The sequence below is a fragment of the Temnothorax curvispinosus genome, unplaced genomic scaffold, assembly GCF_003070985.1.
Source record: "Temnothorax curvispinosus isolate PA1 unplaced genomic scaffold, ASM307098v1 QBEX01015139.1, whole genome shotgun sequence".
NCBI classification, from domain to species: domain Eukaryota; kingdom Metazoa; phylum Arthropoda; class Insecta; order Hymenoptera; family Formicidae; genus Temnothorax; species Temnothorax curvispinosus.
This window is the reverse complement of record NW_020224919.1, coordinates 1-25140: the sequence shown is the minus strand read 5'-3', so window position 1 is coordinate 25140 and position 25140 is coordinate 1. Positions and strand designations below refer to the sequence as shown.

Sequence of the window (25140 nt, the reverse complement as noted above, 5' to 3'; positions counted from 1 at the left end):
TTAATTAAAAATCTAAAAAATTAGAGGAGAGGATAGGCGGATTAATAGCGCGAGATCACAAATTACAAATAAAAAAAAAGGAACTTTCGCTCGGTTTGATTAAAAATTCTGTCTCTCGAGAAGGAGGCAGTGACGACAGAATGAAAACGATCTCCTCCGCTTCGAATCAGAATGCGAGATGACGCGCGCGGGACACCCGCTTCTCATTATCGTTTAGAGAAGGCAAAAGGGACTCTGTCGGCGAGGCCTCTTTACATCTGCTTAATATTAATGGGTCATTATAGCACAGGCGAAAACAGCAGCCCGAGATGAATTCCCTCGTGGTCCGCTCGAATGAAGAAGGGGGTCTCGTTTAAATAGCCGCTCACGTTATCGGACTTTTGCGAAAGTTCCAGGGCGCGTAGGGTGCGTCCGTCTTACTTTCCAGACACTTTGAAATATTCTTACGAAGAAAAACAAATCGGCAACGATAACAAAATGATGAGCCAAAGACGATATAACTTTACTATTAGATGAAAATGTAAATTAATTCTCATATTGTTTACCCATGTCTGGCATGTCTAATGCGCTGGAAATGATTGAACGACGACTAAAATATTCTGATGAACATTTCCCAAACGCTTAGAATCACTCCGTTAGGTTTGGTTGTCAGTAATAAGTGTCCCCTCCGTGTTTTGCGACCGTTTCATCCCCCCGCCTCGCTGCGACGGACAATGACGAAAAATACTCTCGGCGGATCCGCTGGTCCATTATCTCCAAATGAATTGCGAAGGTTTTTGGACGCGGCGACGGTGACGGCGACGGCTACGGGCTGCTGAAACGTTTCGTGTCGCGACGCTGCTGACTCATCATCCATCGCGAGCCATCGGAAGCGACGCGGGGATTAGTTGCTCGCGCTTTGGTCCGGTCTCTTAATTGATAACACTTAATGCGTCCACCCACCACCCCTTCGCCCCTCGGGAACAATTAGCGCGCGCGCGCGCGCGCGCGTGCATGGTCGATCGAACGGATGAATGGCGAGCCCGAGAGCGTTTTGGGGTCCGGACGTCGTATCCGACCATTGACGTTTAATTACGTGCGTTTAATTCCTGGTGCCAAACGGCCGTGGACCTTTACCAAAATCATGGAACGTGTGTGGGATGTTCGGAACTTTTTTCTCGGACTCGACGGACTCGAATTCTCGAATGCTGAACGGACGTCGCGTCTCTCTTTTTTTTTGCCCGCGTTTGTTGCGTTCAAGTGTCATATATTAAACAAGGTAACACACATGTATACACTTTTCTCTCTTTTTTAACGATTTATTCTGCCATTTATTCCGTTCGTTCGGCAAACTCGTTGAAAAGCTCGCTCGTTTTTAATTGGTCCACCCGAGCGCAAAACAAAATATTTTATCCCTTCGCGGGTGACGTAACGGGCCACGGGAATTTTTGTGGGAAAAGTTGCTCACGATTTAACGCGCGACGAAATGTCCCCCCCCCCCCCCTGAAAGAATATTCGTCGCTTCGCGAATCGTTTTTTTTCCACGTCGCGTAATAATGTCGCGTGCTTGTTCCGCGATGCTTTTATCGCGCCCGTTTCAATTTGTCCCACACAGGCTTGCATCTGCGTACACATACGCACATATGTATACATGTCATTTGCGCACAATGGCTCGATATTTGCTACATCGAGGATATTTTTTAAATTTTTTCAACCGGTTTTAAAATAAATAGCACGCGAGGAGCAATCCATTTCGCGCCACCTGCTATCTCGTGCCCTTAATTTTTTCAAGGCAATATCTGCGACGATGGCGAATGAAGGGCGGCACGCAAGAACAATGCGACGGCAATTGTCGCGTGTATCTCGCGACCGCGAGCGGCGCGAAACCGCTGACAGTTTCGTATACAAACCGGCCGTTATTTATTGTGTCGAGGCGCCGAGATACCCGCATTCTCTCTCGCGATATCCGACTTTTCCGGTTTAATCCGGAAAAGAGCGCTCGCTGTGAGACAACGAGAACGAAAGAGAGAAAGAGAAAGAACAAAAAAAGAATTTTGCCGCTGATAACGACGTGCGAATTGAAGCGTAAATCTTTCACGGTGTTATTACTTTTCTTTTTTCTCATCGCGCGCCGGTAACGGAGTCGAGGGAGAAAACCCTCCGTCAGAGTTTGTCGAGGAATTCATGATTGAAAAGGACACGTGGCGGACCTGAGATAAGATCCTATATATTCCCGTCTCTCTCTCTTTCTCTTTCTCTCTTCTGTAGTATATACTCTTGTATAATATTCCCGGTGGATGGAATCTTCTCAGATTACGTTAGCGGATAAGCTCGCGGCGGCGGGCGGTTGGAACTCGCGCGACCCCGGCTCCGGAATTCGCAGAGATGAATTCCCGCCGGTCCAACGGCGGTGGTCGTTGCAGGGCGGAGCTGTTCGCGAGGATATAAATATAACCGGGCCATATATATACAGCGCGGTCGGATATCGGCATTTCGTTATCTTCGGTCCGGGCGACGGCGTGGAAAAGCCACGGCCGACGCTCGCCGTTTTTCCGACGCGACGGGACGCGACGGTGCGGTCGGCCCCGGTGTGCAGCTGTGCTGTGCGGAGTGCGGTGGCTGTGCGCGCCGCGCTGCAACCGGAAAACAAGCCCCCGCGGGCCATCCACCGGCGCGACCCCCCGTCCCTTCTCTGCTTTCACCCCCTCTCCCCCTGCTCGCACCCTTTGGACGTGCTGTCGATAAAATGCCGTTGATTTACCGTCGAGGACTTATCGCGCAGGCGGGGCCGTTAAGGGAGCGGGACGTCGATGCGCCGCTTGGTACACAGCATCCCTCGAAATAGATACGCGATACGCGAGTACCTATTTCGCGATCGCGAGATTGATCCGGGAGGCGATCTTGCTCCTTTATGCGCGATGCCGCGCGGTCAGAACCTTCAACCTTCAACCCTTAAGGGCTGCTAGGTCCATACATGGACCTAGTGTCTATTTCGCTCATTCATGTTGCGCGCAGGTCTCCAAAAATTATTTTTGGACAATTTGTTATTAATTTTATTGGCAATTTTTCTGATTTTATTATATTCTTCAGTCCTCTATACCGTTATTTTTGTATAATTTTTTAAAGGTTGTTTGATTAGATCCGGAGTTATACGCGATCAAAGTTGCAAGGTCCATATCTAGACAGTAAGCCTCAAGTGATCTTAAGGGTTAAATCCTTCTTAGGACGCTAAATCGCGGCAGACGCGGTCTTTCTCACTGCAAATTTACAGAATTTCTCTCGATTAGCGTCGCTGGGCGAAGGCTTAAAATATCAAGGGCGAGGCACGCCGAGCTTTGAATAATCAAGGTTTCCAGGAAGGTCGGTCCAGGGAAGTTCGCTCCACTTTTAGCTTCCCTTACATTCTATGTCTCCTGAAGAGGAGCTCCGGAAACCGCGGGCGACATATCACGTACTCGACGTCCGCGTCGTCGCGTCGCGAGATGACATTCGTCGCCGGAGATCTCGAGCGAGTCGCGACTTCTGCGGGAGAGGAAAGGGAACGAACGAGGGCGGAGGGCAGAGCTAGGAATACCATTCCGTCGCGGACGAATTCACGTCCGATTCGACCCGAGGGGCTCGAACTTTCGATTGCACGTAAACTCCTCGTAACGAGGACAAACCAGAGAGATATTTTGTTACGCGAGCAACCCGAGAACAAACTTCCCTCGTCGCGCGCATCCGACTATCGCGTTCGGAGTCATCGCGAGTCTTCTTTGGACCTTATCATTAAAGAAAAAGGAGTTTCACAAGCCATTCTTTCGGGATGAGATCCTGGGGACAAGGGTAGATGAGGGGGAGGGGAATCTGTAAGTCCTACGGTCGCGCGATAATCCCGCATGCAGAGAGTTTCAGGATTATAATAAGGACACAGAGGGGCACAGTGGTAACGGAGACCCTCGCTAACTGGAGCAAGGCTCTCCATCCGCAGCGCGCGACGAGACCGTTAGACCGAGCGCCCCGCGTGATCTCGCATTCGTGTACTTTAATTAGTTTCCGGGAGTCTGCGGGTGGAGGGGGACCGTCGAAATCGCTGCCGCGCGGCACATCCTCTGAAATTATAAACTGCAATCAGATTAACTTTGAGAGCTCTCTCTCTCCCTCTCTCTCTCTCTCTCTCTCTCTCTCTTTCTCTCTCTCCCGGCTCGTTTACAACGTAAATATCGTGCGCTGGACTACCGGGCGCCCGCTTCTCCCCCGTTTATAATTCCGCGTACTCGCTCTGACAGCATCCTTCAAACTCGATGAGCTGAATTGTCGGGGAAACGAGTTAATAAACGCTACTCACATTTATCTACGGCAATTAGCGAATGTGCTGTTTTGAAAAGTAATTCGGACGCGTCTCGTAAATTAGCCTGTCATAATACGAGGGGTATATTAATATATATACAGGAGGCAAATCGAATAAATAAAGATAAATCGAATACAAAGTGCTACAAAAATCCATCCGACTCTGTTGTTAAATACGTTTAATTTTAATTCGATTCTCATGCTAATCGCGGATAGATGGACATGGACAGTACGGATTTCAGGAGATCGTGCATTACGCCGCTCCCCCCTCTCTCTCTCTCTCCTGGAAATTCACGACGGAAATGTAAAACGGCAATTAGGCGATCGGCGATAATTTATAGCCGCCCGCACCGAATGCACTTGCCATTCGTATCGAAGCGTAAATCACCGTTAATTTGCGCGATGCGATTAAGCCGGCGAGAATCAGTCGCCGGTACAAATTACATCCTCTATTCGTGCGCCATTGGTATGTGCATTATGCATTCGCGAGGCACATTCGTAGCACTGGAAAACGGATTAAACACGCCCCTTGCCCCCTTCTCCCCCCCGGCCGAGAGTGTCGAAACAGCGATCGGCGTTTATCAGATTCCGTATATTCGTTATACAGATCGTCTAAATCGTGCTGGCGAACAGTTAAAAATAAAACGAACAACTCTTTTCACCACTGGATTTTAACTTGTCGAGTGTTCTAGGGCGCTTTTCCTTTTCTTTCTCTCTCTTTCCTCCCTTCGTCACTTTACGGGACTCATGAAACGGCGCCGCGGGACCGGAGGTTTTAAGGCAAACGGAACGAAACTTTGCCGGTAACGTATGGCGATGCGAATGCGGACGGACGCGCGGTCTCCCGGGCGCGCGACTGCGAATTCGTGTTAGCGCGAATTTACTGCGGTTCGAGTCGCTTCATCCCCGTGATCTCTCTCTCTCTCTCTGCCGTACGGCGACGAGGTGTTTTTAAGCACTTACGGAACGTCGCGAATGCGAGAGAATCGATTCCTACGAACGCTTGCGGTAGATCTTGCACTTTGCACTTTGTGACTTGTTAATTAAGCGGCGAAAAGCAGCGCGTGCCAAAAATCTCATTAAAATCTTTCGACGGTCAGATATTTCCTCATTCTTCCGTCAGGTCTGATGTTCGAGTGACCTGAATTACCTTCGCACGTGCGAAAAATATATAAGGCGATATTTTCGCGAAATTAAGAGAGAGGTATATTATTATATATTTTAGTAAATTATTTTGTATTTTATTTCTCTCTTTTTCTCTTTTTATAATTTCTCTTCTGAAATTATGCAGCCTGATAAAATAAGGAATAAAATCAGTAATAAAGAGGAAATATGTTGTTTTAAATGCGCATTTTAAATTGATTTTTTATTAGCGAAATATCAATTGCAAAATTTTTCAAGATTTAGTTAACGTTGAAAGTCGAAGAACTTTAGCCGGTCGAATTAAATTTTATTTCTATCAGCAACATAAAGAAATATTAACGAAAAAGAATATGATATCGGTTAATTATATTTTTCAGCAGAAATTTATTTCAGAAACTTAATTTATATTATCGAGATACATTTTATGTGAAAATTTGATTTAAAAGTTAAGTAAATAATCTTCTCGGATTTTGTAGGCAAAAATTTTACTCTAACATTTCGTTCGAAAATTCGCCATTTCCATGACTATTCCCACATTTCCGCAATCACCTCCCTTTCTCCGCGCCGCGTTTCTCGATCCCACTCTCGTTTTATTCATCCCACGCTTGTCTCGCGCGCGTGCTCCGGGAACGTGCCACTTGATACGTCCCGCAGTGTTTTCGTTAAAATAAGCCAGCCACTTTTGCTTGCTCGTCCCTTTTTTCCGCGCGATACTTTCAGGAAAGCCCCGTACAATGAGTACGCTCGGCTAACGACCTAATTTCGCTAATTGACTGGCCGTGGGGAACTCGACGTCGCGACGTCGCCCCATGAAAAGAAAAACCCTTTAGAAACGGTTAAAATAAAACTCCCGTATTTAGCTTGGCGCCAGAGAAAACAATACATAAATATTGCAGACATCAGAGAAATGTAAAAATATAATGTATATATATATATATATATATATACATAGCATTAAAATATACATAATATACATAAATACTAAGTACTTGAATCCAGTTGAATCGATTAGCTGATCCGACACATCTCGCTGATCCTTTGATCCTCGAGACGTGTTCACGAGAACATTTCGCATTTTCTGTGCAATTATACGTGCACTGTTAAATGTTAAAGGATGAAATTTAAACTAGAGTTAAATAACATTTTGTTATTTTTAACTACCGTGTGTGCCGAAATTTATTATTTTAACGCAAAGCAATATTATTTCAACTCAATTCTTTCAGTCAAATTAACAACATATTGAGTAGAGCCAGTGGCGACCTATAGGAATGATTAAAAATGATCAAAATTGAGCTATGTATGAATATTGAGTGAGAGAGCATGTACACATTGCTTTTCTTTTTTTTTTCAATGAGGAAAGATTTGTAGTCATCAAATGGACCACAGCCTTTGTTGTACATTATACAATAAATTTATTATTATTATTGTTACAACTTGACACTACGAATTTAACAGGGTGGAATTCTCTCGGTAACTGCATCTTTCGACGAAATGCGATTTCCAGTGCTCGCGAAGTTTTTCCCCAGAAGAATTTTCCAAGCGAAAAACTCGGCGCGTACACGTTCGCGCTCGTGACGCAACCGAGCGTTTCTTCTTCAACTTGTACTCAGCTTATTTGCAGCTTCAGATCCGCTAATAATTTCTTATAATCGCAGGGAATCTGAAATTCCAACTAATTTTTTCGATAAATCGATGGGAGCGTCCTTATTATCCCGATTTACCGTCCCGGTTTACTCCCGCGAGGAAGGAAAGGAGGAAGAGAAAAAAATCGCGATTCTCTTTGTCTTCTTCCTCTGCCAAAAGCGTCTCGGGCGATCTCTCACGACGCGTCACCGTCGTTATAGTCGCCGCGTATTCGTCGGCGTGGAAAACGGAGTTTCTGGTCGTATAGAGATAATGCCTGCCTTAGTTACTGCACCCAGTACCATCACTGGATCCACCGTCGTGTGCAGCCAGTGTAAACCGTGCGGAACACGAGCGCAGCTGCGAAGTTTGCCCGGGTTGACATACTGTGAATCATAAGTTTATATCCGCGGAGACTCATTGCGGTGAAGTTTAAGGCCGGGCTCCGACCGGGAGAGGATGAGGCGAACGGCTCCTCCGTCTTTATGCCCTGTTCTAACGTGTATATAGGGTACGCCTTCGGACGTAAAGGTCGTCGATAATGAGACTTTATTCTTGACACGATTGGCCATCGACCTTTCCCTTCACCCGGCGAACCAGACGGATTCTCGATCTAGGACGAAGGAATGGCCGAGGAGCGCTTCATATATGTATTCCCATTCGCTATCGTAAATCGAAAGATCAATGTTTAATTTGGGACACAATTTAGTGGTGGAAATTTTGCCTCAGCTATCTCTAGAAAATCAATCTTATTTGTGCGCACGTGAGAAAGAGAAAGAGAGAGAGAAATTTCTAAATAAAATTTACGTGAAAAGCGATAAAAGGAAGTCATTAATTATTTTTTAAATTTAATCCAAAAGACTTAGCTTCAAAATTTAATATTAATTATTAAAAAGTAATTAATATTAAATCGCGCAATAATAATTCAATTCGTATAGCGTAAGTGACGGAGTGACGGGGTAGTCAGAAACGGAAGAAGCGAAATGATGGTAATGAGAAGTCTGACGTTTTGAATTTCTTATGTCCTCGTATATCTCGGAGTTCGTTGGTCCTGTGAAAATATCGCGAAATGTATGCGTCGCGATGTTACGATAATGCGCGCCGACGGTTGATGCATTCTTTATCACACGACGTAAAAACATTTTTATTCGACCGTATAAAAACATCTTTATTGCGCCATAAGCACGCACAAGAGGGAACAATCAAGATCAAGGGTTGAAGGATCTGAACAAGAAATACCTCAGCTCCGATCTGAAACTCGATAAACGGACGAATTTGCGGGAATTATTCAATGTTCGCGATATTAAACGTGTCTCGATGATTAAATCTGGATTAGAGATTCACGGCAAAGCGGAGCTTACTCGCGAGGATCGCGAGATAAGTCCGCTTCTATGTGTCGCGGACACATGTGGTGTGCTCCAAAACGTGAACCAAAAATTTTCTCGGCACTTTGGGAATTAACTGCGAGTCGCTCTTTTCAATTTTAATTCCGGTGAGAGCCGCATTTGTTACATCGTGCTGTCCTCCCTCTTCCCTTTCTCCTCCCCGTTTCACCGTGCCCTCCTCCTGTCTAAAGTGCAGGCCATTGCGTAACATACGAAATTCACCGCCACTGACGATCGCGGGATGCGCCGCATTTCCTGCGTTGATGCATTTTACATGCGATGCGGAGAGAGAGAGAAGGAGAGAGAAATTGCGCGACACGGTTACCGGTTTACGGTGCGCTTCCGAAAGCGTTTTCTCCCCGGAAATCACGTTCACTAAGCCGAGCAAATAGATTTAAAATGCACCGAAAATTATGATGAATGTACTCCCTATCAGCCGCTCGGGAGATATCGCGGACACCCCGTATTTCTCAAAGGATTTTGTTTGGGGGTTGTAGCGCATCCATCATTTCGCGAAATGTTGTCCGCCCAATTTTCCCCACCCCCCCCCCCCCTTTTTTTTGCGATCGCGCGATTCGGAGGGGCTCTTTCTCGTTCTCCTCTTCTCTCCGCTCCCCTTCTATACGTATACGCGAGGAAAAACTTTTCCGTGCCGCTCGTCACGATGTCGCAGAACAAATCGAATCGTCGCGACGGAAAACTCGGGGAAACTCAATTTCCATCGGGGGTGTGCTCCGCCGTCGGAAACGTTCGACGCATGCGATCCTCACGGCGACGGACGGGCGGATACACCCTTCGATCGCCGCGAATTAAATTAATTCCCATTGAACCCCGCGTGTCCGCCGCGCGCGTCCCGTATTATCGATATATACCGCGGCGGTACGGAAAACTTCCGCGATTTCTTTAGCGTCGTCAGACTTTGAGAAGAAAGCGTCGAGTCCTCTCGAAATGAGCCCGATTGCGAATCGTGAGCCGACACTCGCGAAAGTCGTAATTGAATTATCAGTCGGGGGCGAGATACCCTCTTGGAATTAAAAGTAAGGGCAAACTTCTTTCGTCCATTCTCGTCGAGAATTTTTCATTTCCTTCCTCGTTCTCCAATTCGAGGAATTCGAGGATCAATTCGAGAGAATTACCTTCGCCCTTCGCGTTCACGCGGAAAAAGCGAGCGTTGTTTTCGCGCGAGACGAATATATTGTGCTGGCGCGGCGACGAGCGGCCTCTTGCGAAGTCAGCTGATGCCTAATTGTATTCGAGAGCGAGCCGTCTGGCGTCTTAATTATCGCGCACTTTCGCCCCTGTTCTGATGAGACCGTTGAGACACCCTCGACGACACGAGTGGCGTCCGCGGCTAATTGCATTGCCGGGACGCATCACCGGAAGGCCTCGGCACCGCGCCTCTAATTGAACTCGGGATCAGAAATTTCGGATTTCCCCGCTCGCTGGCCGCGCGCGGACTCGTCGCGCAATCGGGACGAAGCCGGGACGAAGGGGATGAGAGGGGGGGGGGAGATAGTGCGAGACATAAAAAAAAGGATAAAGAGGAAGACGCAGGGGAGACCCCGCGCGATCGCGAAATAGGAATCCGATCGCGCCAATCTGTCTTCGTTTCCGCGACGGAAGAAGAAATTAAGGAAGAAAGAACGACCTATATCAGGCCACTATTTATCCTTAGGGAGACTTTTGCCTTTTTCCTTCACCCCTTCACGTCTGGTGCCTCCTGGATTCATCGACATTTTGTCGCTACTGTGCAACTTTCTTTAGGTTTGAGTTTCTATTTCGCGGTGCTGGGCAATTTGATGTTATAAAATGTTATTTTTACCATTCTACCTTGTCGTAATTGAACGACCTAGATTGCTCAATTAAGTTAATCATTGCAGTAGCGTACGACGGTACGTCTATTAGCTCGCTCGCGTATTGGAAAATATCCTGCGCTCTCCTGCGGAAATCTGATTTTCGATCGAGAAAAATGATTGGCGACCTCTTGTCCGCGGGAGGATAATGGATATCCCGATGGAACATCTTGGAGGACAATGCGGCCCCGGAAATTCACTCGCGACGCGAAACCAGCGTGACCGCAGGTGGTCAATTCATGTGCCAGTCGCAGAACCACCGTCCGACAATGTCCTGCCGGCGAACACGGGATTCGCATCCGGAATCCCCGCGAGCTTCCGGAACGCTCGTCGAAGACCGTACATCACTTTAGGTTCAAAAATTTATAAACGTAGACTCCACAGAATTTTCGAGTGCTCACTTCTTTTTTGTTCAAAAAGTCGAGTTAAATGGAAATTAATACGGCAACGGATTTTTACACCCCAATTAAAAAACTTATTGTTATTGATTATTATATATCGCATATTTTTTTATTGTCTATAATTTATTAGGGTTTACGGACAATATCTGTACCTTAGAGGTGAAGAATCGCATTTTCGTTATCATAAATTTAAAGAAAACAGGGTTTAAAGTTTATTATTTCTATGAAAATTTCTAATACGACTTTTTCTAAACATTGTGTCTTAAGAAGTAGTAATAATGGATACAAAGACTCTTTATCATTACACAATTTAAGCTCCTGGTATAATAGAAAAAATAAATTAATTCCATTTCGACAAAAACTATACAGAGATACGATTCTTTATCTCTAAAGTACAGATATAGATTTACTCAACATTTTCTGAGAAAAGTAAGGAGAAACTAAAAAAAATATTTAAAAAACGAAAAAAATCACATTAAATTTACTGTGACGTGAGCTTCATTTTTTCGATACTGGAGTGTAAAACTCACTGCCAGGCGTCCGTTCCCGGATTAAAGCCACGCAAAAAAAAAATGGAAATTGAAAAAGCGCGAGTAAAGTAATCGAATAGCGAGCTTTTTATGTTTAATGAACATGTTATTTCTCCTCGTTTTCTCCATCATCTTCCCAAGGGTTGCGGCAAAAATAATCATCGGTGCTTATTCCGCATTAGAATTCCGTTTCTTCCGGCGCGACATCGAGCTCATAAATACATAAACAGGAATACACAGCGACGACGCCGCCGCGCCGCGGAAGCCGGATAAGGAGTGTAAAATTTTCCGCAAATATTTCCTTGCCGGCGACAGCCGAGTATCCCAGCTGCGCGTCGCCAGCCGGATTTTCCCTTTATTAAAGTTGCTCGAGACTTCGCCCTCTGAATAATACATCGCTCCTCGCGTTTCCCCAAATTCGTCGGGCCCACAAACACGACTCGCAAACACACGCGTGCGTCCCATCCGGTCGCATCTCTGTTTGTGTTGAATTTCCCTGGCGAAAGGATACCCCTACAGGGATACATCGTTTGTGTTTGCGGGCCGAGAGAGACGATAATTGCGAAACTTTAGGGCTTTTGACCATGAAGCGATTTAGCGCGGAAGGACGAGATGCGGGATCGATGCAAGACGGTTTGTCTCGAATCGAGAAAAAGTTTTGGGAACAAACTCGAGAAGTTAACAAGGATGAATTCGTTAACGCAAAATCAATGGCTATATTAATGCCAATCAATTTCGACTGACGCTGGGACCTCACCGATCGGATAATTCTTCCCCGAGTATATGGATCGGTAAAATTGCCGCACTGAAACGCTTGTCCATTAAAGTTGAAAACGCCGCCGCTCGACGAGGGCTTTCTTAAAATCGTTATTGTTAATTGCATTCGCGACACGCCGTGTCACGGAAGTTCCTCTAATGGCTCGCGTAATTATTTCCCCCGTATGCCCGGTTATTTCATTTCAGAAGCCCTTTGATCGCGCCCGCTTTAATTTGCAATTAGGACCTTTCACGGACTGCTCTCTGATATCCTTCCGTCGCTGTCTTCGGGAATTGCTGTGCGAGTCCGGCTGTGTTTTGCGTCCGGAGATTTCAGCACCGACAGGCTGAAGATGTAAACCTCGGTTGAGCGCGGCGATAAAACTTGTACGCGAAAGAGTGACCGATATTTTTTTAATTTCGATTTCATTAATCCTTTTTTCCGACTCTAGTCTTTCGTGGAACTGAAATCGAAATCTCGCTCCTCGAGGATCATATTTTGGAAAAAAAAAAAACAAAAAATGCGTCGAGAGCGACAAGTCGCCTCTCGTCGGCTCGTCACGGCGGCAGATTGATGGAGAGCACAATTTCCAGACAGATCAGAGCACTTAGTTATCAACACGCGCTTGTCGCCATTGTTTGACAACTTGGACATTATAACGATCGTATCAGGCGGTTTAGCCGGCTCCCGTCACACGTGCCGATCAAATATTGGTGTCGAATTGAGAAATCAGCTAAGGAACGGGCTCGATAACCGAGTCTTGCATTCAGTTGACTCTTATCACACGTTCCGATCAAATCGATGATTAAGTTAAGAAATCAGCTTTCTTAAGAATAGCAAGAATAGAACAATAATTGATTTTCTTTATTTAGCAATTTCTGTCACCGTTCGACTCAGTTCGATTCAAAATAAGAATTCGCTTAATTGCTATTTTTTATTTAGCGATTTCCTATATTATACTCTTCCGTTAAATAGACATATCGAATTAAGAAGTCATCTCTCTCATGGATCGATAACTAATTCCCCTTTTCGTCATCGTGACTTCGAAGTATATCTCGCTCGTAATTAGCTTCATGTATCGCGAACGAAGATGAGTTCCTCCTACGCGAGCGATCATCCCATATATTTCTCCTGACACATAGAGCCCACGATTTCTCCCGGGGGCAATTACATCGATTCGAGATGATCGGCTTTGTCCCGTGTCCCCTTCCCCGCCCTCTCCCTCCTCCTCCTCCTCGTAGACGCTCAAGTTGATCCGTCGCGAGGAAAAAAATCCTATTCGAACCTGCTGCGTATTGATTTCCTGTCAAGCCGGAACACAGTCGATCTATTGTGTACACGCGATACTTGCACAGCGTGTACATTAAATTCTCTCCCCGACGTGTACAATAGAATAATTTTATATTCGCCGAGATGCGGAGATTAATGCGGGATACTCTCGCGGTATCTTGCCACGGGCGACTCGTATCCTCTCGTATATGTCCGATTACCTTTCGGTATATCGTTTATTGATATTCCCCTCACTGCGAGCCGTGAGGTTGTATTTAAAAATAAATTTTTTCTCTCTACAAATGGAAATTTCTCTCTCTTTTCTTTCTTAATGGAATATTACGCGCGTGTTTTATACAGGATACAGGATATCTCCTAGCCTATAGAGCTTTTTCTCGTTCACTCCCATTTCGTAGTCTGCGAGCTGTCGAGCGTTTCGCCTCGTTGTCGCAACAGTATTATCGAATGGCGAAAAAACCTCGAAATGCATATATGCAGTCTCACGTTTGGAATATACACGAGCGAGTATCTGGCCTGTAATTAAATGCACCGGCATGCGCGTGCAAGGGGAATTTGTGTCGCGAAATATCCCTGAAAATATGTCTGCACCTCAAAGGTAAAGAATCGTATCCAGTTTTTGTCGACATTAAAGTTAATACTTTTTTCCAATATACCAGGAGTTTAAATTGTATAACGGTAAAAGGTCTTATATATCCGTTATCACATAGTTCCTAAAATACAATGTTTAAAAAAAGTACTGGAGATTTTTATTTTAGAATGATAAACTTTAAATCTTGTTTTTTTTTTTCAATTTCTAATATTGCAGATACGATATTCTTTACTTCTAATATACAGATGTATTTTCTTCGACGACGAGGACAGATGGATGACGCGAAAGAGAAAAGAGCATATTTTCGCAAAAAAGTTGGAAGATCGAAAAACTCTGTCATAGAATTAAACGGATAATCTCTTAAGCTGAGAACGAACGCCTGGAGTAAATCTGGTTACACCTCAATATCGAAAAAATGAATCTCACGTCACAGTAACTTTAATGCCTTTTTTCGTTTTTAAATTATGTTTTAGTTTCTCCTCATTTTTTAAAGAAAATTTTGAGTAAACCTATATGCATATACTGTATCTTCAAGTGCCAATAAATTATAGAACAATTAAAAATATGCAATATGTAATTAATAACGATGACTTTCAATTGGATTGTAAAAATCACCCCGGGTGACCATTTATCCTAAAAAAAATTAGGAGAGTGCCGCGTAAGATGCTATTTGGCGCAACGTACGTCAAAGAAAATCACGACGCGATTTCACTACCCAAAGATGTCACATATTTATAGCGGAATTTGATTCGCATGCGTGTTGCAGTTCCGCTGTTATAAATTACTCAGGTCTCGTCCGGCGCGAAATATAATGCCGATCGAAGGGATTGATTCCCGGCGGGATATTGATATAGCGCCCCCGGCCGAGATGAAGGGATTCATCGGACGGGACGAGCACGGGGGATGCAATCTTTTTGATCCTCTTTCTCTCTGTTGCAGTTGTGTGCGGCGTCGGCGCGGATGTGGCGTACCATCGGCACGTCATGGGGCTTTACGTTACGTGAGGATAATTCAACATGCGTATACCGTAATTCAATTCACGCATTATCAGCCCTCCGATCGCGATCCTCGCGTCGACACCGCGCGAGAGGGAGAGACCGCCGCGCGTCCGCGCCGCGCGGCTGTCCGCGAGACCCGGACGAATCGGGAGGAGGAGAGGCATCGACGGGGAAAATCATCCCCCGACGACGACCCGACGCCGAGAGGTTTCTTCCAATCGAACCGAGATCTTATTACGGGCAGAGATTTTCCCCGTCCGCGTTCTCCTCTTAATTCGCCGTTTTCTCGCCGGAGCAATTATTATCTGTCAGTTCTGCCGAAGGCGGCGAATTTATCGTCGTGCATTCGGCGACTGTTTTGTCGGAGATTGTTGAAACTCGTCCTGAAAGGCGTCCACTGCGACCAGACGTTTCCTTCCCGGACAGAGCTATCATTTATCTGACCTAGAACTGCGCTATTCAACGCTGAAAAATACAGAGTCGCGACCACGGTTTCGTGAAGCTTTCACGGAAGGGACATTTCGCTGGTTTTAGACAATCCGAGACGAGAACGACGGAAACTTTTGGACCCCACCGTGAAGCTTATCGCGAACGAATTTTTTCCTCGATTTTCTTTTGTGCTGTGTAAATAATAAAATATTCATGTACAAGTAAATTATTGAGCGAAGAGAGTGAAGTAATCTTCCGCTTTTAACTAAACGTAAAACGAAAGGGTGAACACGACAGTCTAATTTAAATACACAACGTTAACTCCCGGATAAAATCCATTTCGTTGGAGGCTGGCACATAATTAAGCGCGATAAACGACGCTGAAAATCTCTCGCCGACCGTCTTTGCTTGTCGAGTAATCCACTTTCGATTCGTTCTTGAGAGATCTAATTTGGGGATTGATTTGATTATCGGCGATGGAAGCGCGATGTCTAAACGAGATTATTTTTAAGACAACGTAATAATTCGGCCACGGAGAAAATGGAGAAGCTGACGGTCTGACGGGTTCTAAACGCGTGTACATATATTAGAATATCCTTATAACTTTTTTAATCGGATTTAAAATTCCCCTTCGCTCGCATCTGAAAGAATCTATAACTTGCTCAGTTTATGAGTACAGAATGTCTCACAATGTCTCGCAATTTTACAGTTCTTGTAAATGTGAAGCAAAAATAATGTTGAGAAGAATAGTATTTAATTTCTTTTGTTTTTTTAATTTGAGATGCTATTATTGTTACACGGATTATTTTATCGATTATACGACATACGAAACATGTAAAGCCTCTTAATTTATATTAACGTTGATCTCTTTATCTTTTGGTCTAATCGGTTTAAATTCAGCTTCTAGATTTATGACTTGCTTCGGCTTGCGATGTCATGACCAGGGAGATGTTTGTAAAAGGCTATTTACTGATTTCATAACTTCTATCTTTTTTAAAACATTTTATTGTATAGTATCGATTTCCTTGTCAGTTGTGGTAGGGCGAGTTACAATTTACATGGCTTTTTGGTTATTAAATTTGTGATTTATAGATTTATACTCGAAAAGGACCCAAATCAATAGTCGAAACGTCTTGATATATAACTATAATTAATAAAGCCAGGTGAGTCTCGAATGGATAATCATAATTGTAAAAATAGTATATCTCTCGCGATCAATAAAATTAATAAACAAAAACTCCGTCCCAAATTCTTTTTCACGGGTCGTCTAAAGTCGTCTCGAGTAAATCATTATTTCAATTTTTAATTTGTCGACAAGAACGCATTGGCGTTAACCGCAAATTATATTCGACTCGCAATTCCGACGCACGAGAGAGCGCTATAGCTTTCGATTAGACATTCCCTCGCGTATCCGCGTATAGCCGGCGTTTCATCGGCGCGCACGCAATGAACAACGAGCGGGGCAAAGAAATAAAAATATCCCGTCCGGTCCGTTGCAATTTTTCACCCAGGCATTACCCAACTGGCGCCGTGGAGAATCTCGCGGAGTGGGAAATTGAGAGAGATGTCTTGCATTTTTTACGCGGTTCTATGTCGGCGCGTCCTTAATCATTGATCACGCGCGACTGCGCGACAGAGCGATTTTTCGGGGATGAATCACCCTTAACGCCGCGCGCCGTCGAGCGTCACCGACAAAGTCGGATCACGTTTCGGTGATATACAGATGGATATATGGACATTGAAATGAATACCTCTCGTGTGACGGAATTGTTATTTTATTCATACTCTTATTTATGTACCATTATGAAAAAAGAAGAAGAAGAAAAAACCAGCTTCGCGTGGGGTTCCACCTTTGTACGGACTGTAAAACTCGCTGCCGTTCTCTCCCTCTTGTTCCCTCGAAATATCCGAAATGCCCTCGTTGGGCAGAGCGAGCTTTTGCGACGTATGTTCCAACGACGGGACGCGAACTTTTGTGTCACACTCGGTCTCCCCGGACGCAGCGCTTCGTCCGCTAATTCTCGCGCGTCTTCGATTACAGGGCGGCGTCGGGCGTGATCTTCTTCCTGGAGGTGACTTGGGCCATCACGCTGTTCGTGCAGCTCTGCGTCAGGTACGTTTGGACGAACGTAGCTTCGGTGGATTTTAACACTTGGAGAAAGATATATTCTCACTTATTTATCTGTTTACTTAATCCATGTACAAATTTGTTTGTGACCCAGTATAAGAAAGAAGATAATTATGGACAGTAATGAGTGAAGCAGGACTGATGTAATATACAATATCAATTAGAGAAATTGCCATTTAAGGTCCGGGCTGTAGAGTCAGATCTTGGTAGCCTAATCAAGAGACACGTTGGTGTCTCGCATCAAGTGTACCCGTAACGAGACACAGACCGTATATCCAATAGATATTATATCTATACGCGAACCGTCGAGTATAGAGACCGTTAAATTATCGAATCTCGATAAAAGGAGTGTTTTTTTAAAGTTATCATGTATACAGAAATATTTCCACGTGCATCGTAAACGAGAAAGACGAATTTCAAATTATGACATGTATATTGACAGCATTTATTTTCTCGTCGTTTGCATATTTTGTCATTTTAAAATTAAAAAAGAAAAACATTTTGTGATTTTTGCAACGATCAATAATAAAACATGACTTTAGATTGATATAGAATCCTCTCTCTCTCTCTCTCTCTCTCTCTCTCTCTCTTTCTCTCTTGAATAGGCTAAGCTTGAATATAATTATAATAAAAAAATTAAGTGAGTACTTTAGGAACGTTAAAGACCGATAAAAAATCGACGCGCAGTTTGCTAAGTTTGGAAAAAAGTATACAAAATTCACAGAATATTATTATTAGGCTATATACCAAGATCCAGCTCGGATCATAAATGGCAATTTCTCTAATTGAAAATAACGATGTATTTGTAAAATACATGAGAGAGAGAAAATTAAGCGACCAGGTTTTAATACATAAACTTCTCGGTGTAATGTTCATGTACGAACGTATAAACGCGAGTGTACTGTGACTTTGCAAATTGCTCGAAATTGGTCCGTGTATGTATATCGGGAACAATATGCTCGGCGGACACGGCCGGGCGGGCGGGTTGAGAGGGCCCCGGGGAATTACACCGTTCGAGGTCCGAACAGGATAACACGGAAAAGAAGCGGCGCAAAGCCAGCCCGGCAATTACCAAGCAGGTCGGAAGTTCGCCCCAGTTTTCCCCGCATTTCCCGAGAGCGGGAGGAGCGGCGAGGAAAGTGCACGGGTAGACTACCGGCAACTAGATAACGCTTCGCGGATGCGGAGGGGATGATGCGGTGAGGCGCCGCGCCGCCGGGGGTAATCATCTTTAAGCCAGATAAATGCGTCACGCACGGCTCAAAATGAAGATGGAAATTTCCCCGCGTCTTTGAAGTTAATTGCGGAGATATATACAATAATTAATTAACAAGCTGATTATACCGTTCCCGCGTGTGCTGCGGGCGCTTCCCTCGATTAATTCATTCAGATATCTCCGACCGCTGTATTTTCTGTCTTATGTCTCCCGATAGAGTTAATGTACGTTAATAAATTTCAACAAGCCTTTCGGTAAATTTGGTCTTGATTGTCTTGAGCCGGGTTATATCGGCAAGTTTTTATGATTTAAGTTGCTCATATTGATCAGCGTGAGACGGCGACCAATGGAACGACGTCGCCAGCGTTCTTCGGCAGCTTAGGGGGAGGAAATATTAAAAGAAGTTCTGCAGGGTCTACGGTTTTAACGAGTAACTTAGCTTGGCGATCCGTCCGGAATCGATGCTGCCGCGGAAGTTTATGTCTCCGATGACGGTGCCATTAAAACTGCCAGTCGGAACGATCGATCACTCCGATCTACGCGGAGATGATCGAGAGGGAGAGATAACATTGCTTTGCAGAAAAGCGGATTTCCAATGGAGACATCTTCTTTTATATCCGTTCGCGCGGGGATGAAGATCCGTCAGATCTTCTCCTTCTCTCGGTCTCCTTCCATCGAGGGCAATTCAATTAAAAATATTTCAGCGAGTTAATTATTGAAGGAATATTCAAAGACAAACCTTTCTGTTTAAATTGATCTTGTCGATTTTCTCGACCACTTTTCAGGACAGGAAGGTTCCTATTGTAGGTTCCTATTGTAGGTTCCTACTGCGAGACCCGCATGCTGCGTATAAAGACGATTGTCGTGCTTTCCCATTTTCCTCGCCACAATGACGTATATTAATCTTCCGCGAGCTGATTAGGCGAGTTTACGTTTGCCGCGACGGCTAATTTCGTACATTAGCAGCTCTCTGAAACGCGCGTGATAATTATCTCCGCGCGGAGATTTCCTCGATAATCTCGAAAGCTCGGGCAAATCGCTTCCCGGAAATTTTTTTTTTTTCGATACAGTTACCGCGGCGAAATTGCATTGCGAACGCAATTGCCACTGCGTACGTTAACATTTTAATTAGACAAACGTTCTCGTGTATTACATTGGCTAGAAAAAAATATAATATAAAGAATGTAGCGTAAAATGTGCAGGATACTGGTGCAGGTACGACAAGTCGGACTTTTATTTTAATCTCTTTTGCCCGTTCGGAATTCAGTTTGTTCATCTCCGTAAAGAGGGTACTCGGTAAGAGTATTTGAAAGTTGTATATCGATGGAAAAATCGTCTTACCGCTCCGCTTCTTTAAGAAGGAAACTTAAGTGGAATTGATGGGGTCATAATCAAGACTAAAGGCTGGATTGCACGCCTGCGGCATTCAGCGGAAGACGTCGTTCTCGCAAAAGTTTTTGTTTATCGAATGGAAATCATGTAAATCCTCTAGTTCCGCGAACGTCAGATAATTCGATCACGTAAATACTTTTACGATGTTGCACCAACTGTCTGAGGAACATCTCGCTCGCTCTGAAGAACCGTAACTATAATGTGTCAAATACACATTGGCAAGGAAAATAGGATATAATCTTAAATCGATGCAATTCTCAACATGCAATTAAAATAAATTGAGCCAATTAAAATAAAATTAAAATAATCCTAAAATAAAAAACAGTGGAATAAAAGAGATAAAAAAGGGTTTCAGATATATCGAATTGTTAAATTCTTTATTTAAAACGTTATTTCAGAAAATAATTCTTTTAATCTCGCGGATTTTTTTTATGAGAAAACGATATATGCGTATGTTGACGTTTTGTTCTCTCAGGAACGAGGATTCCCTCTGCTTGCGTTGCTGGTCCAGCGTTCTGGCGGCCACGCGGGGCTGGCGAAAGGCGTTGTTTTACCTACCACTGTCCTGCATTCTAGCGTGGCGACCCAATAGACTTTGGCTGTCCTATGTCGCGGGTAAGGACGTCGGCTTTTTCAACTCTATTTCCGTGAGCTCCTGACAGATATATATGTGCTTGCAGCCGGCCTCTTGGCGGTACTGTCCTTGCTGCATATTGCATCGAGCGCGCTAGGACGACGAGATCCTTGCCAATCGGGGGCCGACTCGGTAGGCGAGAGCCTCTTGAACTCAAGGCAGGAGAATTACGACCGATTCGAGGAAGTTCTGGTGAGTGCTCCTGAGGTCGGCGATCAAATAATTTTGCAAAAAGTTCGTGAATTAATTTTAATGTTAATCTCTTGATTTCTCTCTCATGAAATATTTATTGCATCGATTTATTACGAAATATACTTTTTTCTTGATTCGCCCTTACCCAATACCCATTATCTGTCTGTTTCACGAGGTGACGGAAGTTCTCGATGACGGCGTGTCAGGACCAGGACGCTGTCCCGGGGACAGCGACGGTGAGATATGACACGAGCGACGGTCCTCCTGGGCCAGCGAATCCGACGAGGATAGCGAGCTTGAACAGAGGACATGTCAAATCGCCACGCTCTCTTAGTCCTTAGACGATGGACCTCTATTCGATCTCGTCGCGTATTAAGAGAGGAGTCAATTGAACCCGATTACATATGCGACAAGAACGAATGCGAGAAATGTACGAGGCCGAATAATGCCTTTTAAAATGGTGTAAATTGAGAGAGTTTCGGAGGAGTCATCTCATGAGAGATTCGGTAAATTTAAGAATAAAGACAAGATGAGAGAGAGAGAGAGAGAGAGAGAGAGAGAAATTGAATTTATAGATTTACAAATCTGCGAAATAGGAAAAACGATGCGAGATATCCTATCTCTATGCGTGCACGTGAAGGAATGAATATACGCGAATATTTTTCTTAGCTAGACACTTGTTAGTTACATGTAATAATCTATAATATAAGTATAATATAAGTATAATTTTCTATACGTTATGTCTTTTAGGATATATAAATATAGATATAAATGTATAATGTATAATTGCATGACATGTACAAAACAGCCGTAAAATTTCATTATAAAGGATCATTCGTTATGCTATTAAATTGTCAGTATATAAAATTGCTAATAAATACTTTCTAAAAGTCTTTTACTCGGTGAATTTATTTATATAGAAAAGTCACGCTGAAAAAAAAACTCCATTTTTTGATATTTAAAAAAAATAAAATGTATTGCAAAAATATTAAATAAGAAATTTAATTATACTATTGATACTGTCGCCAAAAAGTTACAATAAGAGATACATATAGCGATAAATAAGGCTTACAAATAAAATAAGTGATTTACAATTACTTAATATACTTACAATTAGTAATGTTATATTGTACAATATGTATAATTATGTAAAGAGAAAATTAACAAACAATCTGAAAATATGCGAGATTAAATCTCAATGAGAAATAAATGTTCAACTTTACATAACAATCTATTCTGTGGTATAATGTATCTTGTAAAAACGAAATATACGATTGCCCGGACAATTTTTTAAACGAAAATTAATCATTATTTTTTGCACGAAACATTCGACGTTTTAAAATTTAGTTGTAACCTTAGCAGTACCGCACAACACCTCGTTCTTGAATTCGTCCAGCATCTTTACTAGACCTGGATTTCCTCCTAAACGTTCGATTTCTCTTCTTATTTTTTTATCCAGTGTTTCCAGTGTGTTCCTCGTGTATTTGAGAGAACCAAGTTCCTCCAACAAGTCCACACAATTATTTTTAAGATCGGTATCGATAATTCGTTGTTTTAGAATATCTGAAAAATGCGTATTTAATAAATAATTTCCTACGTCAAATAAGTATATATATTATATTAAACATAATTATTTTTCTAAAAAAATACCCATTATTTTCTGGCTATTACCGCATTTAAGGGCATGTATAATAGGGAAGCTGAACTTCCCTTCAGTTAAATCGTCGCAATAACTTTGATCGTTCATATCCTGTAATAATAACAAATTCGTGATTTTTACACCCCAGTGTCGAGAAAATGAAGCTCACGTCACAGTGATTTTTTTTCATTATTCGAGAATCTATATTTATCTTTCAAGAGGTTCCGAGACCCAAATCACATAATAGAAAATTAATCAAATTAATAATGAAAATTAAACAAATTACTTACTCTACAAATACACAAGTTGGAATAATCATTATGTATCTGATAATAATACCCCATTAAATTTAGCAACGAGGATAAGTCTATTTCACACGTGGAAAATAGTTTCATTAATTTTGTCATTAATTTTATCAGCCAACCAGCCTCTATAAAATTAATTAATATTCAAATTTTATATATGTAATTTAGTTTTTAAAATGGAGTTTCTGTTTCAGCAGATAATAAAAGTTATCACAAAATCATAAACATTTACTTCTTTCCGCCATTATCTGGTAATCGTTGTCAGTTGGACACTTTAAATTCTTCTTCCAATACATATCCATTCCCTGGCCTCTGTGAAATTCCAGTAATTGTTCAGTTAAGATTTTAGCTGCCTGTTAATTAAGATATAAAAATAAATAACTTAATTTATGTTGTATTTAACAAAATTTAATATATTGGCGCGATTTTGTTGAGCTTCGAATTAGTACTGATTGTAATCAATACAGTGCTGATCGTAAAGAAATATGTATACAGTTTTATAAGTGCTTAATTGCAAACATGTCGTGAGATTTTTCAAGAATGTGTGTATCTTTTAAATACACACACACACATCGTCTTTATTACTTCTAAAAGTTTTTAAATTACTTGAGGACAAACTTGTTAAAAAGCATTTAATGCTATAATTCAACTATCTATGATATAATATTGCAATTCTTGAAATGTAGTAATGTGGATACTTTAAAACTTACAACGGGATGTAATTCAAAAGCTTTTTCAAAAGCGATCAGCTGCACGTAATTGGTGGCGCTTATCGTGCAGGAAAGCCCATGAACGGAATGGGTTACGGGAATGCCATCTCGCAAAATGGCTTTATCCTGAATATCGTCGTAACTAATAAAAGAGCAATTTAAAAAAAATTTATAAAATTTTAGTATAAATTATTATGTCAAAACATATATTATTAATAATTGGAAAAAAAGAAACTGTAGTACAAATAACAGAATAAAATTTAATTTTTTTGTAAAATATTGTGTCCTACTTTTTATCTCGTGCGCACTTTATTTTAACATAAATAAATACAATATGCAGGAAGCAAATGTAACTATTATATTAAGGGGGTACATATAAATAGACCGCAAGAAAAAAAGGTGAAATTCGGGAATTTTTATCTTGGAAACTATTAATTCGATTCGATCCGGGTTTTTTTATTTAAAAGTATCTACATTGAGGCACGTTCACAAATTTTTTTAAGTGAATTCATTCCCTCGGAGCGCTGTTCTCGTGGCCGGCGTTAATGTGTTTTTCGCGGACGGTGATCAGAATATCTCGAGAACGGCTGGACCGATTTGCTTCAAATTTATACACAATGTTTTGCGATAGTTTTTCTCGTTTCCATCGGGAGATTTTTTTTACTGAATTAGTTTTTTTTTATTAGACTATAAAGGTCGAAAATTTGGGTTGTAAAAAACTTACAGGATGCATGCATTGTAGGCAATTTTGACGATTTCGTCAATCTGCTGCAGTTTATCCGATGATATTTTAAACCAATAGTTGAAAACACGTGTTAATTTGGTACATCTATGTTTTTCAGTACATGGAACAATGTAGTTAAGCGGCTCCAAAAGTTTCTATACGACAAAAAATTTATAAAATTTTAGTATAAATTATTATGTCAAAACATATATTATTAATAATTGGAAAAAAAGAAACTGTAGTACAAAATCTTGATTTTTATTCTATTGTGCATGAGATCAATGTGTCTGTGAAGTTGGCATATCATTTTCCAGCAGATTAAAAATAAAAGGGAGTTTTTGTCGCATGCAGTCGAGTTCTACAGTTCCTGATACTTTTTAGTAATAGTTCTGGTGATTTTACCCCAAAAACAGTTGATCGAAAAAATGATTTGCTAACTTCCCGTAGCAGATCATTTTCTAGCAGATCAAAAATAAAAAAGAGTTCTTGTCGCATGCAGTCGAGTTTTATAGTTCCTGATACTTTTTAGGAATAGTTCTGTTGATTTTGACAAAAAAAGTCTATTGAAAAAATTATCTGCTAGTTTTCCGAAATCTCGGAGTTCCGGTTTATCTAAAATATTTTTCAAATAGTTCTGAAAATACTAAAGCATTTTCTAAAGAGTTCCCGACACTAGCAATGTTGTATAATTTTTTTGTAAATTAATAGTACCGTTCGAAAGCCGAGTATTTAAAAAGAATAGGGTGATATGCTGTACGAAATGTCGCAGTTCCGGTTTATCTAAAATACTTTTCGAATAGTTCTGAACATGCTAAAGCATTTTCTAAAAAGTTCCCGATACTGGCAATGTTTTATGATTGTTTAAAAATTTTAACCGCTCGGCTTTCGGGCGGT

General features: G+C 42.3%; 3 protein-coding genes across 4 annotated transcripts; 1 reads left to right on the top strand and 2 right to left on the bottom strand.

Moving 5' to 3' along the window:
- The first annotated feature begins 14720 nt into the window (after positions 1-14720).
- LOC112465353 lies at positions 14721-21256 on the top strand. 2 transcript variants are annotated; one of them, XM_025032866.1, is made up of 5 exons: positions 14721-14879; positions 17348-17419; positions 20518-20657; positions 20723-20868; positions 21044-21256. In XM_025032866.1, the coding sequence occupies exons 1-5, from the start codon at positions 14863-14865 to the stop codon at positions 21113-21115; spliced, it is 447 nt and encodes a 148-aa protein (XP_024888634.1). In that variant the 5' UTR covers positions 14721-14862; the 3' UTR covers positions 21116-21256. The 2 variants fall into 2 exon arrangements, with proteins under 2 accessions (XP_024888634.1, XP_024888635.1); XM_025032867.1 differs by having other exon boundaries at positions 14722-14906.
- A 10-nt stretch (positions 21257-21266) lies between these two features.
- LOC112465354 (geranylgeranyl pyrophosphate synthase-like) lies at positions 21267-22690 on the bottom strand. The gene is made up of 2 exons (XM_025032868.1): positions 22519-22690; positions 21267-22431 (listed from the first exon to the last, which is right to left on the bottom strand). The coding sequence occupies exons 1-2, from the start codon at positions 22613-22615 to the stop codon at positions 22205-22207; spliced, it is 324 nt and encodes a 107-aa protein (XP_024888636.1). The 5' UTR covers positions 22616-22690; the 3' UTR covers positions 21267-22204.
- A 6-nt stretch (positions 22691-22696) lies between these two features.
- LOC112465352 (geranylgeranyl pyrophosphate synthase-like) lies at positions 22697-23711 on the bottom strand (the record flags this gene model as incomplete). Its single annotated transcript, XM_025032864.1, has 4 exons — positions 22697-22708; positions 22798-22937; positions 23045-23165; positions 23523-23711. Coding segments are annotated over 4 exons (462 nt in total), but the record flags the coding sequence as incomplete, so codon positions are not given.
- Positions 23712-25140: the final 1429 nt, after the last annotated feature.

Excerpts from the sequence above, each read along its gene's own strand:
- LOC112465353 (XM_025032866.1), top strand. Across the intron at positions 20,658-20,722 it reads TTGGCTGTCCTATGTCGCGG|CCGGCCTCTTGGCGGTACTG; the intron begins GTAAGGACGTCG and ends ATGTGCTTGCAG. Across the intron at positions 20,869-21,043 it reads ACCGATTCGAGGAAGTTCTG|GTGACGGAAGTTCTCGATGA; the intron begins GTGAGTGCTCCT and ends CTGTTTCACGAG.
- LOC112465354 (XM_025032868.1), bottom strand. The coding sequence starts at position 22,615 with ATGAACGATCAAAGTTATTGCGACGATTTAACTGAAGGGAAGTTCAGC. Across the intron at positions 22,432-22,518 it reads TAATAGCCAGAAAATAATGG|ATATTCTAAAACAACGAATT; the intron begins GTATTTTTTTAG and ends CGCATTTTTCAG.